This window comes from Epinephelus fuscoguttatus, linkage group LG7 (genome assembly GCF_011397635.1).
Source record: "Epinephelus fuscoguttatus linkage group LG7, E.fuscoguttatus.final_Chr_v1".
NCBI lineage: Eukaryota > Metazoa > Chordata > Actinopteri > Perciformes > Serranidae > Epinephelus > Epinephelus fuscoguttatus.
The window spans coordinates 14,022,299-14,036,375 of NC_064758.1; the positions used below are offsets into that span (position 1 = coordinate 14,022,299).

General features: G+C 41.5%; 1 protein-coding gene across 2 annotated transcripts in view; it reads left to right on the forward strand.

The window, feature by feature from the left end:
- Positions 1-822: 822 nt before the first annotated feature.
- Positions 823-14,077, forward strand: part of mib2 (MIB E3 ubiquitin protein ligase 2) — a 50,494-nt gene continuing 37,239 nt past the window's right edge. Inside the window, exon 1 of one of the 2 annotated variants that reach the window (XM_049580651.1) lies at positions 823-971. Coding sequence is in view for 1 of the 2 variants with exons in the window: in XM_049580650.1 (XP_049436607.1) it covers positions 7,380-7,410 (31 nt within the window). In the remaining variant the exon portion in view is untranslated. Of the gene's footprint in view, positions 972-7,255; positions 7,411-14,077 lie in introns of those variants that run through there. The other variant, XM_049580650.1, reaches the window with a different exon arrangement.

Here is a 14,077-nt window from a genome sequence, read left to right on the forward strand (position 1 = left end):
CGATGAATTGATGTTGTTTTATTTTTCATGAATACAGATGGTTATTAATTAATGTACATGTATCAATATTGTCCGTGGATGCTCTGCACATGAGTTTACATATGACCATACATTCAGTTTTTTAATTTTAGTGTGCAAAGTGGTCACTTATCTGGTTGCTTCAAGAACAAAATATGATTCATTTTTCCTGCCTTTTTTATTTTATTACTAATATTTAGCCTATTTTTTGATGATGTTGTTTTGATTGTTTTTATGTATCTGTGTTGTCTGTCTGCAAATCATGTGGTCACTAATCTGGTTGTTGCAAGACCAGGATATATTTCCAATTATGACTTAAAGTTTACACTATTTTTCTTACTAGTATTCTGATTTTGATCATGTTGTTTGGTGATGTGTTTTAGGTACAGGCTAATCACCGGCAGGTTCCTGGCTGCTGTTTAACACGTCCGTTTCCCTCTGTTGCTTGGCATCATTAAGAGGTGTTACATACTTACTTGCAACTGCTCACGACTTATGGACTATTTTAAATAAATATTTCCACGAAGAATGTGTTGTGCTGCTTTCATTTTGCGTTTGTATTGCACTGAAAATGCACATGCAACATAAATCTGCTTCTATTTACCCCCAAAACACCGTTTATTTTATTTGATTAAAAAACAGCGAAACATAAGCACCTCCACCTGAGAAGATACTTTTTTCTGCAGCTGGTGACTTGAAATCAAACCTAGTTGAAGTCAATGAAACTATAAAGACAGTTGAATCCAGGATTTGTTGTGTTTAGTACGAGGAGCACGTGAAGGCAGCATTCGTAGTGACGTAATGCATGGGCGTGTTGTCATGGCTGTGTGCAGCAAAACCTTCCGATATAGTAAATACTTGTTTGTCCTAAAACAAGCCATGTCAACGTTGGCGGCGGACAGCGACATGGAAATATATGTCACCTCAAAGTAAACATCCCTGACAGAGGCCCGGTGAGTAGCTACAACATGAAAGAAGTTGTGTTTTTTATACCAATAAAGGATGGCCAAACATGGGTTAGCTAGCTAGCGTCAACGGCAGACAAGCTAGCATAATTCACCCTCCGCTCATGTTATAAAGCCACGCAGCATTCTGTTCATATTGTTGCCAGTTTAATGTAACCTCGAGTGTTGTTAGGTTATAGCACATATCTTGCTAACAGTATATAAGCATGTTATCCTCTCAGCGGCGTTTCACTTCTATAAAGATGAGGCGTGTCCAGTTAATTTGCCTGTCAATGATGTTCCTAAATCAAAATAGCATTTGTGGGCGACAGGAAGCAGCTCGAGCGTATCCTGATGTGTTAGGTGTTAATTTTAGAAACTGACACTTGAGCTATAAGAAGAAATGCTGGTGGTTATGTTTGCAGATGAAGCCGATGAGTTTCGTGTACCAATTCGTTTAAAGTATGCCTTCATTATATCGTACAAGTGCTCTCATAGTAAGCAAAGTCATTAAATTAGCAAATTTTGAACGGCGTTTGGTGCGACGTTGTGTCTAGGTAGAAAACAGGCAGTGCCTGGGCTGTGATTTGACTAGCAAGTAAGCTAACGTCGGCTAGCTGTCTAGTGGGGTGTCATGGTTGTTTTACTGTACCTGTCAGCACTGGCCAAGTTGTCTGTGTGAACTTTACAGAGCAGTAGTTGTCACCTGACTTGACTTGATATGAAGTACAGAAGTGTGGGAACATGAGCTGCACCCTTAAATCCTTTTCATCAGTGATATGAGTCTAGTTGCAACATGCTGAACTGACATGTTAGGACTATGACATTATGCTCTATGAGGAGCTGAGGCTGTTACACAAGACCTAAACCCGTTACACCTGTCATCTTTCTGGCCATTTGGAAGTGATGAAGCAGAGCTCAGCAGCAGCTGCCACACACAGGGGCTGCAGCTGGGCATAGCCAGGATTGCCCTCAGCCACACCTACTCTGGAGCAAAGTTTCAGTCATCTGCTCTTTCTTTGTCTTGTTGTCCCCTCTTGGCTCCACAAATCTAAAGCACAAGCTTGCTGGCTTACATCACAGAAATGACTAGTGGTTTTGAGACACTGAAGTTATCAGGTGATTGTAATTAACAAGAAATGGACAAAATACTGTGTGGAAATTCTCAAGGTAAGATTTGTACACACTTGAAATAACTTTTGGAAAGGTGTTACCTCTGTGTTCGTCTATGTGTTGGTAATTCGGAGATACACTGTGCAAAAATAGCCCTCAGTGGTATGGGGCCTGTTCTTGTCTGTTTGTGGTTTAGTGCTTGGTCTCTTGGTCTCTGAATAGACCTTTTCCCATAAATTCTTGGTACGCATTTCTGCACGTGTTTCTTTTTAGCAGTTAAAGACTGAGAGGCAAGTAACGTTTACAGAATTCCTCCATACTCTGCGTCTTCGGCATTTTTTAGGCATATTCTTTTTTTAATAGAAATAATGGAAACCATAACTGCAGGTGCAAGTTGCTAAGATTAGATAAGATATGAACTTTTATTTATATCTTGAAGTTCGGATGTTGCAGCAGCACAAGGACAAAAATAGGTACAGGAGCTAGCTTGGGGATTTTAGCAACCTTTTGTTTGTCTGAGGAATGCAGCTAGGTTTTCCCCTCACTTTTTAAACATGCAGTATGATAAGTAAGAAAATTATCATACTAAAATTTAAAAGGAGAAGGGCATGTCTGGCTGAGAGACCTGCATGATATTACAATGTGGAGCCTGACAGTAGTTGTCACCACAATAGGATGTCAATTTTCACAGTAACCAGTCTCCTTAGCTGCAGGCCAAAACCAGTGTTCTTTGACTGAGGTTGTAAAAACCGGGATTTGTGCCAAATAGCCACTGGGTTTAAATGTGATCGTTTTGTGCTAGTCAACTTTCCAGTGGAGCCTAATTCCTCCTTGGGTGGAAAAGCCTATAAAACTCTTTGAAGATCGTGAGTCTTAGTAGGCTACCATTGATACTGATTCAATCATACAACATGTAATTAGTAAAACAACCTCATATCTATTATATCTCTACTCAGTGACACTGACGGGCCAGTGTTCTGTTTTAAAATAAAGGCTTTTTTGACATTTCAGAACTTGAGTTTAATCCACAGACCTTGTTGTGAGCAGTTTCATGTAGGAAGTATTTTCTTTCTATTGACGCCATTAATGTTTACATCTCATGCTGTCATGTGCATGAGCCTCTTGTCCATGACTAGCTGCTCGCTCCCTTCTGCTTGGTGATACGGGTGGGGGTGTAGTTCTGTAGAAAGAAAGTTGTTCCTACATGAAACTGCTCACAACAAGGTCTGTGGATTCTCTTAAGTAACCAGGTCATAATTTCTGGAAAGACACATTGCTATTTAGTTTTTTAAATATATATATTTTTTGGCGCACACAAATTAAAGAAGGGAGACAGCAACTGGTTTCCTGTTTCCCTCCCAAGATCTTCCTAGCTGGACTAAGGATTCAGACCAGCAACCCTCTGGCCACAAGCCAATCCTGTAATAGTTACAAAGATGACAGCTTGAGTTGCAATGTGTTGTGCTGCCCTGAGAGCATCAGCACATGGGGGTCATCCAGTTCGATATAGACTGAGTAAACTTCATTGATCTCTGTGAGAATATTTGGCAGCAGTTTGTGAGGGGACAGGAAGAATACAGCAGGTCCAGATTAGATTAATATTATATGCAAGTAAGGTAAAAGGTGACCTACCATCATGGTCGTGGTCATGTCTGACTTCACAAGACACAGGTGATATAGGCTTTAGGCCAAGGAGTATGGATGTCTTGCTCACGTTACCCACGCCAGAGTACACAAGACAGGAACAGAGTGTTTCCTTGGATTTTGCAGTCCTAACCTTGTTTGATGTTCCCTCTACTATTAAAATATACACGAGGTTTCAAACAATGTTTGGTTACCTGCCACAATGATTGGTTGATCAGACACACCTTGCAGCCGTATATCAAAGCATCTAAGCTTCGTGTTTCCCAAGCAGCAGCCATATTTCAGCAGTTTTCCCAGTCTGATAACAGCCATGTTCAAGTGTGTGTGTGTCACTGTCTATTTGAAGAGGAGCTGTATGAATGAATGCCCCCTTTTATGTGATGTAGACCAACAAGTCCAGTACACAGACAGCAGCAGCTTTGTTTACAAGATGGCAAAGTGGTATAATAAACTTCATTATAAGGCTGTGTCTCAACCACTTCCTGAGCCCCCATTCATTCTTTGGCCTCTCATGTCCTGGCGATACCAGCTGTACATTCATGTGTGTTTGCCAGAATCAACAGTATGCCGTTTTGGCTGGATACCCGTTTTTGGAACCATATTGTTGGGATCTCCCGCAGCTGTGGACACATTAAAGAGTATTGTTCAGGGCTAGGAAAGCATCAGGAAAGATACACACGCACACACAGTCTCCCTCTTTCCTCCTTCCTGTTCGAGCCTGCAGGAGACTCTGGGCTGGTATTGCCAGCTCACCAGCAGCAGTTGCACAAGCCAGCTTGCATCTAAAAATGAGGCTCATGGCAGGTGCCCATTCATCAAAATCTCCTCCAGCCCCACCCCTTTTCGTTTCCCTAAGCACCCCCTCACATGAACATTCAACCAAAAAAAAAAAAAAAAACAACACCCAGACCCTCCCCCCAAAACATATTGCCCCTCCCCCCTCCCCTCTGTCCTCTGCTTGTCTGCTCATTGGCAGTAGAGCAAGTGCTGTCCCCGCGCGCTATGAAAGAGAGGACTGTACATCCATATGTAGAGCATGATGCGCATGTGTTCGTACATATTGATTAGTAAACACAGTGTGTTGGCTTCACACGCGGGTTACTGACGCTCGCGTCCTTGGTGATGGAATATAGCATCAGAGGAGTCCTATGCGGAGCAGAGCCCATTGGCCTGTTTTTACGCGAGAGCAAGGGAACGTCGACCTGAATGCGGTGCTCGTCAGGCAGCCGCTCTCCCTGGCTATCCTCTTCCCCCTCCTCTCCTCTCCTCTCCTCCTCCTCCTCCACGGTGGTAATCCTTGCTGACACAACGCACAAAGGACTAAATGCTGGCTGCATCCTCCAGCAGCAGGGCTCCCTCCTCTTCCTCCTCCAGCTCTGATCCTCTACAGCCAGGCTGTTCGCCTGTACAGCAGGACGCTGTTTCCATAAGACCGCTTGCTACTGTATATCACATCTCTGGAATACCGGCCTGGCTATCCTCCTCCTCCGCCCCCTGTATCCCCTCCTCCTCCTTGGCCAGTTCATTCAGGGAGTACATCAGAACTGGGCTTCAGCCCTGAGGAGGCGTTTTTTAAATCTTGCTGGAAGCTGGTGGGACCACTGGTAGCATTTTTTTATTCAGCAGGAGATAGGAGCTGCTTCCTCTCATTACCTATTTTTTCAGTCTCTCTATTCACCCTCCTGCACATCACTGTACCAACAGGTAAACCAGCTAAACAGGACATGTGTTATTTATCAAGTGATGCAGTTTCAGTCTTGACTATTTGGGTAATGCTGGCACGTCCTTCTTGTAAGACAGTGAAATCCCATGTGATGATGCATTTCATATGTCAGAGCAGTATGTATTCTTCATGTCAGTTTGAGTGTTGTGATAGATGATATTGGCATTTCAGAAATAAGATTGGCCATACAGTGTCTTGTCCTTCCACTGTAACTGAAATATGGCTGCTGTCATAGACTGTCACAGTGGACAAATTGTTCTGATTTCAGTGTTTACTTCCCCAAAAGGTAAAATGATCTGTGCCAAGACAGCACACATGCAGCTGGCATGCATCATGCTACTTCAATTGTGCCACATGTCATTGCAGTCTGTAGTAAAGCTAGTGGATGTGCTAAGCAGGCAGGCAGACATCTGGCTGGCTCGGCTGCTCCTGTTACTGTTTGGTTTACAGAGTGGTGATGATCGAAGCAGTAAAAAATGTTTGCCTTGACCTGCAAGTATGCTGATTTCAAAGTAGTTTGGGGTTTTAGCTTGTTGATTCTTAATTGTAGGTAACCTTATTACAGCATGTTTAGTTTCCAGGTTAGACGTGTTTGAGTAGCTATTACAACTTAGGTACTCAGTACTGAACCGTATCATGTAGCCTAGACCAGGGGTATCAGGGGGGCCAGATTAGATAATGTGAAAATACTTGAGGGACAGCTGCTTCTTTTGTCAAAATATATAGAATTCATACCAATGAAAGAAACTCTTTGCTTAACTTTACACCACTCCTGAAAGCGTCGGCCCTCGCTGTTGACTTTAGGCTTCTTTGCTGCGACCATGTCTGCTACCTGTCAGGAAATGTCTATGTAATGTAATGTCTGTTTATGAAAACACGTTGTCATTGTGATACTGTCATAAAGTGATCTTGCTTGACCAACCAATATTTGGTGGTGGGCCACATATAGTATATTTTGAGCAACAAGCCAGGGGCCATTTAAGGTCGGTCCATGAACCATTATTGGCCCCCGGGCCAGACTTTGGACATGCCTGATGTATACAGTGGCTACAGACTGTGACAATCAGTTTGGTTTTTTTTAAAAGATTATTTCTGTGGGCTTTTTGCCTTTTAATGACAGGACAGTTAGTGAAATGGGGAGACAGAGAGAGAGTGGGGACTGACATGCAGCAAAGGGCCACAAGTTGAATTCAAACCCACGGCCGCTGCAGCGAGGCAATGCCTCTGTACATGTGGCGCCGGCACTATCCACTACGCTACCAACGCCCCGACAATCAGTTTTAAAAGGACTTTAATCATATAGAGTAGGTTGAATTCGTATATTCATTGCTGAGAGCACTGTATGGATTTACATCTTTCAAGCACTGAATGAAGTGATAATTTCCAGGCATCGTTTCGGGTTAAGTTTGTCCAAATTTGGATTGAGCGCTTATCACGCATGTAGCAACATGTGACTCAGTATTGACTTTTGAAATGACGTTTGACTTGAGGTTCAAGCCTGGACTGACAGAGCAGTGTGCACTTGCAGTTGTGTAAATTAAGTTCATTTAGAGTAGCCTTATGAAACACATGAAATGATCAAAGCTCCCTCACACTCCTGATTAAGTGACAATGCCCCACTCATATCATCTTTACCTTACACAGCCAGTATGCTTTTTTTTTTTTTTTTTTTTCCACTTTCAGATAAGGCATCAGGCTCGTCCAGTCCTTGAGCAACATCTGTCGACAAAAAACCAAGCAGAGGAGAATAGAACTGCATGTTCCATAACAAAGAGCAAAGTTCACAGCAAACCAAATACTAAGACTGAACCAGAAAGGGTTCACTCCCCCATTAGTAGGATGACTGCTTCATAACACTCAGGATTTCAGATGCTACTGCTGGTTGACCTGGGATAATAGCAGCACAGGGCTCACACTGGAATCATACAGCTGACAGCATGTTCAAAAGTGGGCTGAAGATCATGGGGCGTGAGTATGATAATCCACAATAACTTGATATGATAATCTCAGCACATTGTCATGAAACGTACAGTAAGTGTTCTCAGGGTATCATGGTCTGCTGCGGTAGAGTTTTTTTTTTAAAGGCTCCAGGGATAAAGTTTGCTGATAGGAAGAAATCTGCCGGTGTCAAGTTGCTCTATTAATCTGTTGTTGCGGCTATTAAGCTTTGTGAGGATGCTTTTGGACGAAGCTGGCAAATATTTGAAGATGTCTGTGTGGTTCATTTTGGATTTGTTTCAATAGTTAATTATATGTGATCGTTGTGAATAATTTCCCACACTCCTCAGTACACAGTGCTTGTTTGAAAGAGATTTGAGAAAAGGAAGGTAGGCCAAGCAGAAGCCTGAAATGGAAAATGGAAAGTCTTATTTTAGGCCTGTCGCCCACTCTGAAGAAATCTTTGTAAATGTGTTATTTTCTCAGGGTCCTTATTGATTTTTGTGAAAGCCCTCTGGCCACCAGATGTTTCTGACATGAACCAGTTCCAGCAGGCTTGTACTCATTCCTGCTATTAAGGCTGATGAGGCTAAAGCCATAGAGTCTGTGTGTAGATTGCACTTTGCTAAGCATTTAGGTCCAGTGGCAGTGATGTGATTAAAAAAAACAGGATAGGCAAACAGCCTCCTCTTATTAGACATTAGAGTGAGGATATAAGCCAGTCACACCACGTGTCACAGGACATACAGCGCAAGTAGGCCTTTGCAGCCTCACACAGTAGCTCGTATCTGATGGCACTGGGTCAGCGAGTAATAATAATCCTGACTCATTTTCCATTTTGAAGCTGCTCAGTGACTTTTATCAGTGTGTGGATCTAGGTCTGCCTGTGTGCTGGGTAAAGAATTTTAAATATGCCATATCTGTGTAGATATGTGGGTAGATAGGCCTATAGCCTCTGCCCCTGTACCCTTTATAACACTGCCTTCTTTAAACCTGCAGCAGGGACAACTGTACTGTCATTGTATTGATTGTAAAAGCTTTTGTCTAATCACGTCAAAACAACCAGAAAGTCACAGAGAAGACTAACAACACACAGCTCTGTGATGGACTGTTTCTTAGTAGATCAGTACTCCCTGCTCTCTCAGATCTGCTGTCTCATTTCTGCTCACGTCCGTCTAGATCGTGGTCATGTTGTACGTGACTGACGTTTATTGACTTTATCCTTGTTCATTTCCAGTTAGTACAAAATGCTACAATATGTTACATTTTTAAAATACATTGGTTTCTAATGATTTCTACCTCATTTGTTCACAAAACTTTAAATGATATTGTAATTACATTGTCAAGTGTATACTGATGCTTAAAAACACCATGTGTAGCATTTTAAAAAAAGCTTTGCAGTTGAACCTTCCTTATCGTAATACACCTACTTCATGGAAATCACATAATATTCCTGAGCAATCTTGGAGCGTGTGCAATTTCTCAGCATTTGTTTATGGTGTGTGTTTATTTGTGTTGTGGCCAAACGCCTGTCTGGTTGTTTGTGTGAAGGAGGTTGACGTTGCCCTCCCAGATTGGCCCTCAGCAGTGTGTATGACGGAAGCCAGCCCATCTGTTATTGCAGGCAGAGAGCTGTAATCCTGCCTGTCTTCGCCCTCAGTGTATCTGTAAACTGTGTTTTGTCGTATTGTGATTCCAACTTCCGATTTCTAAACCAGCTGCAAGACTTTGCCTGTTTTTAAACTTTTTCGGACCGCCCATTTCCGGCAAACCATGCAGCTGATTGGTTGCCTATTGTTCTGGCCAACACAAAGTCAACTGTATCTCTTTTACTACTGTTACCCTGATCATTAGCTACACTGCAGTTTGCAATTAATGTTCTAGATCTAATCTCTTAATTAAGTCATGTGATACACAATATAGACGCATGCACACACATAGATGCATTTAGGTTTGGAAAATTAGGAAATCTAACACGTATTTTGAGAAATATATTCATACAATAATTTGAGTAAAATGACAATGATCAAAGTGATGGAAAGAACTGTTGTTTTGTCACATTTAAAAAAAATCTCCTGGTATGTTAGTTTGCCAATATACGTTTTTGTATACGCATAAAATATTTACAAAATATGTAGTAGAATGTTTTTTCTTATAATAATAATAATAATAACAGCTGTTTGTAAATGACAACCAATAAACATTTTATTGATTTAAAAAAAAAAAAATTACCTCCTCTCCTCTAGCCATTTGCTAACTTAAAACAACTCCCTGGATTTACATTTTGTACAGTTTGGTGGAAATAACAGTAACCCCAATTTGTAATTAGCTGATCACATTTGGGTTTAAATTTGGTTTGAACTCAATAGCTTTTTAAGTTATGTTATCGGTACTAGTAGCAATAATTTTTGTCTTCATTGTCCAGGGCAGAATCTTGGTCGGCGCAGATTCTACATTCAGCATTTTATGCACTCTTGTTAGTGAACTAAATCAAGTCGGTCAGCCAGGTCCTGGAACTTGGCCTGCTGGTTGCCGCAGATAATATTACCTACAAGATATGAAAATACATAAGTAAATACAGAAGTGTAAATACAAAAAATGGAAGCTGCACGCTGTTCAGACCAGAAGTGTGTTTGTGCAAACACAAGGCACACGAGTACTGCAAGTTTGAGCAATATGATAACGTCACTATAATGAAAATAATCCTTAGTCGCAGCCCTAAGGCACACTGAATGTTATTTACATCTGAAATCTTTGTACTTTTTGTATTCCCTCTACTGTGCTTCTAAAACTTTATCAACAGTCACCTTGAAAGCTTTCAGTAAGGTTCTGTATGATTTGCCTGTTCTTCCCTTGATAGCTGCCAAGTTGTGGTTTTCAAAGCAAGCGGCTGCTTTACTTGATAAATTGGCGGTCCCAGATTTCAACAAGGAGTTATAGCTTTGTTGGTATGTAGTAATTGCTCACTGCTGTTTAGGATGCAATTGTGGGATTCACTCTTATTTTCTAGCAGTGCCCATCTGTCAACACCAAACAATAACGTGAAATGGGGTTTAAGAAGATGATGGTAATTTCTGTTAAATATTTTTGCCAAGTGGAGCTTGAGCTGTGTATTCACCATTTTTCTGGAGTGTGTGTATGTAAGTGGTGTTATTATAGAGCAAAAGATAAGGCTCACAGTAAAACATGGTGTGCCTATAGAAGTTGGATAGCAGCTTGTTGTGTAGGTAGAGTCATATCCTGAATCCCCTGTGTTTGTCAGCTGCTTGTCAGCACCAGTCCTGGTCTATTTAATAATGATTAGATATCAGTGTGTTCGGCTTGAAGTCTCTCTGGAACACACAGTGTGGAGGAAGCAGAGCTGGTGGTGCGGGAGGCGGTGGGTATGTGTTTTAAATGTAGGTGGTAGGTTAAGTTTTTTCTGTCTGTGTCTGCAAAACAGTTTCTCAATCTAGGATGCTATTGTGGGCATGCTTTACTGCGAATGTTGAAGTAAGGCTTTTTTAGTGTGTGAATCGTTGAACAAAATATTCTCCTCCCCCAGTGTGGTTTAAGTGTGGCGTGTTTTAGGTCAGTTAGAGATTCATCATGATTGTATTCTCAGTTAACAGTACATCCGCTCGGCATTTCCTACATCCATCCACACCCAGAAAGCTGGGAGCTAGCCAACGTAAAAGCCATCTACTGCCTGTGAAAGCTCATCTGTTTGTATGCTAAAATGTTTAATGAATGGCCGGGTTATTATTCCAGTGCATAAAGGAGGCTAAGCTGACAGAAAATGGAGTATAAGCAGCCTGCTTTCCCTCCTTTGATCCTCTGCATCCCATATGTTTTCATGCTTAAGCAGATGCCTTTAATACCAAAATTACATTGTAATCTTGATAAGCATGCAAGTGTAATCTCAAACGCATTACAGACATCTGTCCGCCCTATTATTGAAAGGATTTTTTTAACTAAACCGTGTGACTGAACTATCAGGCTTTATACTAAAAAATACTGAAGGTGGAAATTGCTAGATAAATGCTGGATATTTGGTGAGCTTAAGGCTATATTCACACAAATGTGGACAGTCTTTAAAACTGTCTACTTCTTGAAAGTTTCCTGCCACACCAGCATTTATAGATCATTTACTAAGTTTTCACTCTCCACAGAAAAAGCTTAAGTCCTTTCCTTGTCCCTGTAATGTAGATCAAGGGTGGTTGTAAACAGGGAAATGATGGATTAACAATACCATCTGCTCAGTGGAAAAGATGTATTGACTGTTTTGGCAAACATGGCACTTGATGTCAGGGTAAGCTTGTTTCTGTGACCTCAGTCTATCTCAGTAATCACTTATTTTGTGTTACAACATGGCCAATCACATGATACTGTGCTGTTGTTCTTCTGTCTCCTGTACAAGCAAATATGAAAAATTTGACCAAGGGTCATAAATGCTACTGGTAATTGATGGGTGGCTATAATTTCTCCAACCTACTTTAGATTGAACCAGGCCCACTTGCATATGACAAAAGCATCGATGGCTGCTTTCCCATGGAACCCATGCTCACATAGATTCTTCAGTATGACAGTAGCTTGAAAATAGCAATGTGTGGCACTGAATTTGATGAATTTATTGTTTACATATCAGGCCTCAAATAAGAAAAGAATTAGTTAGCTAGTGTTACCTGTGGTCCCTTCTCACAGCTCGCCACAAGGAGACTACTTTGCCTGGAATAGAGCAGGAGACAGCTCCCAAAGCAGACCTTCAGTTAGTGGCTGTAGCAACTCCAATGCAGTCGGGGTAGTCTGGGATCAGCAAACTTTCTGTTGCTGCTGTTACACAGGTTAGACCCAGAACTGTTGCTGGCCATCAGCCTGCTGTGACTCCAGATGCTAGGGTTTGCGCTGGCCTAATTCAAGTTGCTACAGCTACTAACTGAAGGTCCATCTCCACAGCTGCTACCTGCTCTCCTCCTGGTAAAGTCATGTCCTAGAAGAGGGTTGAGGTGGAGGGACTGCTGGGAGCGCTGGCTGGCAAATTCTTGTGTCATTTGTGGCCTTATAAGCAGTAAATTTATCAAAAGCTCTGTATCGGTATTTCCCAAGCTACGTGGTTTCCAAGGGAACCCAGCTATCAGTGCTTTCGTCATACCAGACTGGCCTTGGTTTCAAGATGGTTGAAATAACGAGAGATACCTCCCAGACTGTCGGCTACTTCATATTTGCTAAACATTGATGTACATGTTTTTAAAAAGTTTATTAGTAAATTTCTCTTTCTCTGCACTACATCTCATGAGGCCTCCTAGATTGTGCTTTTCATATGTGGTGTTAATTCACCACAGGAGCCGAAATGTGAGCCTGTCTTTAAAGTGAAAGTGACAACAATTAGGATGTGTGCCTCTCTTTCATGAGGGACTGTGTCAGAACACTTCAGCAGACTTCCGTCCTTTCTTAAACACTATTTTAGGAAATGAGCATAAACACAGACGGACAGTCACGATGTGCATTCTGTGGGCTCCACTGTCCACTGTCCTTGAGTTTTACAAGCCTGCAGTTTTCCTTTCCTGCAACCTTACAGATATTTTTGTTGTATGATTAGACACAGAAATAGCACTGCAGTATAAACAAGGAATGCTTTAAATGTCAGCAGAGATGGAACAGTGACTGCACCAGTTTATAAAAGAATATTTCTGATCACATGTGATTAATGGATGTGATCAGATGTCTGCTGATAATCATGCCCTTCAGCAAAAACTCCTCCGTATTGCTGAGTCAAGCTGCCACATAGATGCTGCTTCCTTCCTGTGTAAGTTCTTGTATCTAGCACCCATTCATTCAAAACACTGGAGTCATCAGTCAAGGGTGTGAATGTGTGAGTTATTGTACGTCCATCCTTGTGACTTTTTGTGTCTTTTGTAGAGTACTCTTAGAGTTCTATTTTTTTCTGTTGGTAAAATGGCTGCCGTTGTAGATGTTTGCTTTTCAATGAAGAGTTCAAACTTTTTGTCCACAGCTCATGTAAAAATAGGTTTGTTTTGTTTTCTCTAGGTTATATTGTAGGCTACTCAGCTAACAAGGATACAACTAAAACCTCATGGTTATTATTTTGAGGTTAGGTTGAAGTGTTTGTGTGTTATGGATGACTTGAATGAAGCCCATTGAATGTCTTGCTAAGGATGCAAGTACAAGTGTGTGTGTTTGTGTGTGTCAGGTCAGGGCTTGATTAGCGCAGCGGGGCGTAGCAGTCAGTGTCCAGCTGCTCTCTCCAGAAATGTGCCATGACACACAGCAAGGCCTTCAGTGAATGATCCACCAGCAAAGAGCAAAACACTGCTCTGAAATTAATGAGACATATGGCATGTTGCTTTATGAGTCCCTCAGCAGCCACTGACAAACTTGTAGTCAGACAGCACACAGGTTGTGTTGTTTCCTTGTTGAAAGTAGTGGAATGAGCCCCAGATTTTCTGAGGCCAGAGTAAAGCTTTGACATGAACTCTAGACAAATTGGCAAGGATCTGCTCTTTATGTTTAGTATTGATCAGCTAAAAGAAGATTTAGTTCATTATAATATTGTTACATCCATTTATTTACTTGTAGTATCTTGATGTGACTTTGCTGCTCTATTTTTCTAGGTTTCTCTTGACAAAAATGTGCTCAGGTGTGAAAGTTAATCTTTATTTTGTATTGTCATACAGGCAAACCTGATGAATTAATGCAG